General features: G+C 37.9%; 1 protein-coding gene across 1 annotated transcript; it reads left to right on the top strand.

Annotated features, from left to right (window-relative positions):
- Positions 1–413: 413 nt before the first annotated feature.
- LOC128113784 (uncharacterized) lies at positions 414–2,611 on the top strand. The gene is made up of 2 exons (XM_052743704.1): positions 414–442; positions 1,939–2,611. Exons 1-2 carry the CDS (start codon positions 414–416, stop codon positions 2,609–2,611), a joined length of 702 nt encoding a protein of 233 aa, XP_052599664.1.
- Positions 2,612–2,842: the final 231 nt, after the last annotated feature.

Genomic DNA, 2,842 nt, shown 5'->3' with positions numbered 1-2,842 from the left:
AAGTGTATGTCAACGCTGCTGAATATCATGTCTATAAGCCCCACGTGGGACTGCAGATAATCATTGAGCTGCCCTGAAGGTTTTAATTGTGTAGGTCCCTGATGTTGTGTTTATGAATTAACCTCTCTCTGTTGTTTCCTTACCTACACAATGGGGAAAATGACTAGATGGATGTCCTTAGAGAGTCAGATGTATGAGTATTCCTGAAGTGATTAAATGAGGTTCTTCTTAAGCCAAGGACAAGAGTGAATGGAAAGGATTGTGGAATCAATGAGTTGGAGAGACACTGCTCTGAGTGGAAATGTCTGTCTAATAGAATTTCTTTTTTGAAGGTTTTTCCACTCTTCTTCTGAATGGAGATATGGGCATTTACTGTTCCTGGGAAGAACGTCTGTGATCCTGCCACCTTCTAAATGAATCTTCTTATCCATAATACACAAAGGTATAAAATCTTTATGTTATATATGGGAACTTTCAAATATGGTCTTATGAATCACACACATCTACTCCACGTGCTTCAAATACAGGAAGAAACAGATACTAGCAAGCTAGCTCATATTTTTTTCTGGAACAACAGCAATCTTCATTGTGTTTTCAGTACTACTTCAATGCACACTGTTCTTGTAGTCCATTTCCTCCGGCCTGTCTTGGAATGGATGATGATTTGTGCAGGGTGTTAACCAAGCCACCATGAATTGTGAACACATCTTGCTGATGAAACCTCCCTGGTAGAACAGCTACTGCCTTCACTCAGTAAGGAAGCCCATTCTACAGAGACTTTAGAGCAGGGGTAGCTGTTTAGGGAAGGTTTCCTGGCAAGGAGATCCAGTGTGTAGGCCCCTTTAACCTTCTGCATGCACAGTAAGCAGTGACGTTATCCGCATGCCTAGTGAGTAAAAAGTGAGTAATGTAGTCTCACTGACTCACCTCCTTCCTTCATCCTAAGATTGGAATTGAGAAAAGGTGCAAAGAAGTTAGTTCAAAGTTACAATACAGAGTGTAAATTTTCTGTGAAAGAAGATATTTGCTCACAAACAAATATGTCAGGATTCTTTTTGTTTCATAGAAATGAAGCTAATTATCTAAAGATGAAATTTTAAGTAAGAGATGGCTACAATTGGAAATATCCACTTCTATGGATTTATATGATTTTATGTGTTAATTATCCATTTCCCCTATTCCTCTGACTCACTCTCTGGACAATTTTACACATAGATTTTGGTTTACAGATACTAAAGAAAAATTCAGGGTTTTGTGCGTGTTAGATAATCACTTAACCACTGAGCTCTATCCCGGCTATATTATACATAGACGTTGATGGGCATACTCTTCCTGTTTCAATTATAAAATATGTATAGCCTTCTTTAGAGAAGGGTACATTTTTGTAAAATTCACAAGGAGGAATAGCATTGTACACTATCATTTAAGAGGTGCATCATTATCTACAGATTAATTTGTATACACATATATGTATACAAAAATTTATGTGAAGTGTGTTATTATTTTTACATAAATGAGTTTACTATGTGAATTATTTTCATTTTCTTTCATAGATGATTTCAGTTTGTAACAGTCATGAAATGTTATAGTACTATATTTTAGAAATGACAATTAATTTGAACATTCCTCTGCTTTTTCCTCTGTTATAGTATTAAAATATTTACAAATTGCAAATACAGGTAAAATATGCATGTCATTACATATGATATTGCAAACTCTCTTCTCATTGTCAATTCTATGCACTGAAATTCCTAGTCAACAAATACTATTATCTACTCTGTGAAGAATAATAATCTATACATAGACCACTGAAACATCTCTATGTGACAACAAGGACAACGTATGAGAGCTCAGTGCTGTCTAAGCCATGACTCCCTCTGTTTTCCTGCCTTCCCTTGTAGTCTCACTGACTCTATTCTTCTTTGATGCCTTCTTCAGATTTGCCAAAATGAAGGAGTACATCTTCAAGTTTACTGGCCTGATTTGCAGTACAGCAGCTTTGGTGTTCGAAATCATCCTTGCAAACAGCCAATGCTGGCGCCTGTGGGAGTTTAACAACAAGGTTGTGCAATTTGTGTCAATTGGACTCTGGAAAGCTTATTACACTCAGGAATTTAACATCTCTGGGTCTATGACCAGGATGTTGGTTCACACCCCTATCAATTCAACCTGGAACAAGTCATCGGAATTTCAGTATTTACAACTCCTGATAGCGTGGGCCATTTTGATGAAAATCCTAGTTGTGATTTTCACTTCAGTGGCCATTAAGATCAGCTGTATGGAAGACCCCTTCATTGAGATCCAGCTGTTTTGCTACAAGATGTCTGCCATAACTTTGGCTGTGAGCAGCCTTTTCACGCTTGTTACTGTGACCTTGAACCACCTGGTTGACATCTATGGGCAAACCACACTTGACTTTTCACCTGACTTTCCTGTTAAAAAGGAGGACATTATAAAGAAACACAGCACAACTGTGTTGCCAATGGGTGTTCTGACAGCCACGATGTCACTCTTTGGCGTGATTTTGTTTCTCTGTGAGATCATCTCTTTGACAGAACAGAGTCAGGTGAAGGCTCAGTGTGATTCCGACCTGGTTGAGCAAAAGGTCTGAAGTGAGGGCTCTGGCACCTTGAAGAAATTGCCCATTTGTACACAGTACTGTGTAATCACCAATTCATTCTATATAAAATATCAACTTGATTTCTGGGAGTGTGTCTAAATTTTATTCCTTCCTTGCTGTCAAACGTATTCCATTCTTTAAATGTTTTCACATACTAAACTGTAGGTCATGATCTCATTCGACAGAGGCAACAAGCAATAGCAAGAAACAGTACAGTATAAA

The sequence above is a fragment of the Peromyscus californicus genome, unplaced genomic scaffold (assembly GCF_007827085.1).
Source record: "Peromyscus californicus insignis strain IS unplaced genomic scaffold, ASM782708v3 Scaffold_10__1_contigs__length_136768540, whole genome shotgun sequence".
NCBI classification, from domain to species: Eukaryota; Metazoa; Chordata; class Mammalia; order Rodentia; family Cricetidae; genus Peromyscus; species Peromyscus californicus.
This window is presented reverse-complemented; position numbering and strand designations above follow the sequence as displayed.

Coding starts and splice junctions, on each gene's coding strand:
- LOC128113784 (XM_052743704.1), top strand. CDS start 414: ATGAATCTTCTTATCCATAATACACAAAG. Junction 443..1,938: donor CTTATCCATAATACACAAAG/GTATAAAATCTT, acceptor TGCCTTCTTCAG/ATTTGCCAAAATGAAGGAGT.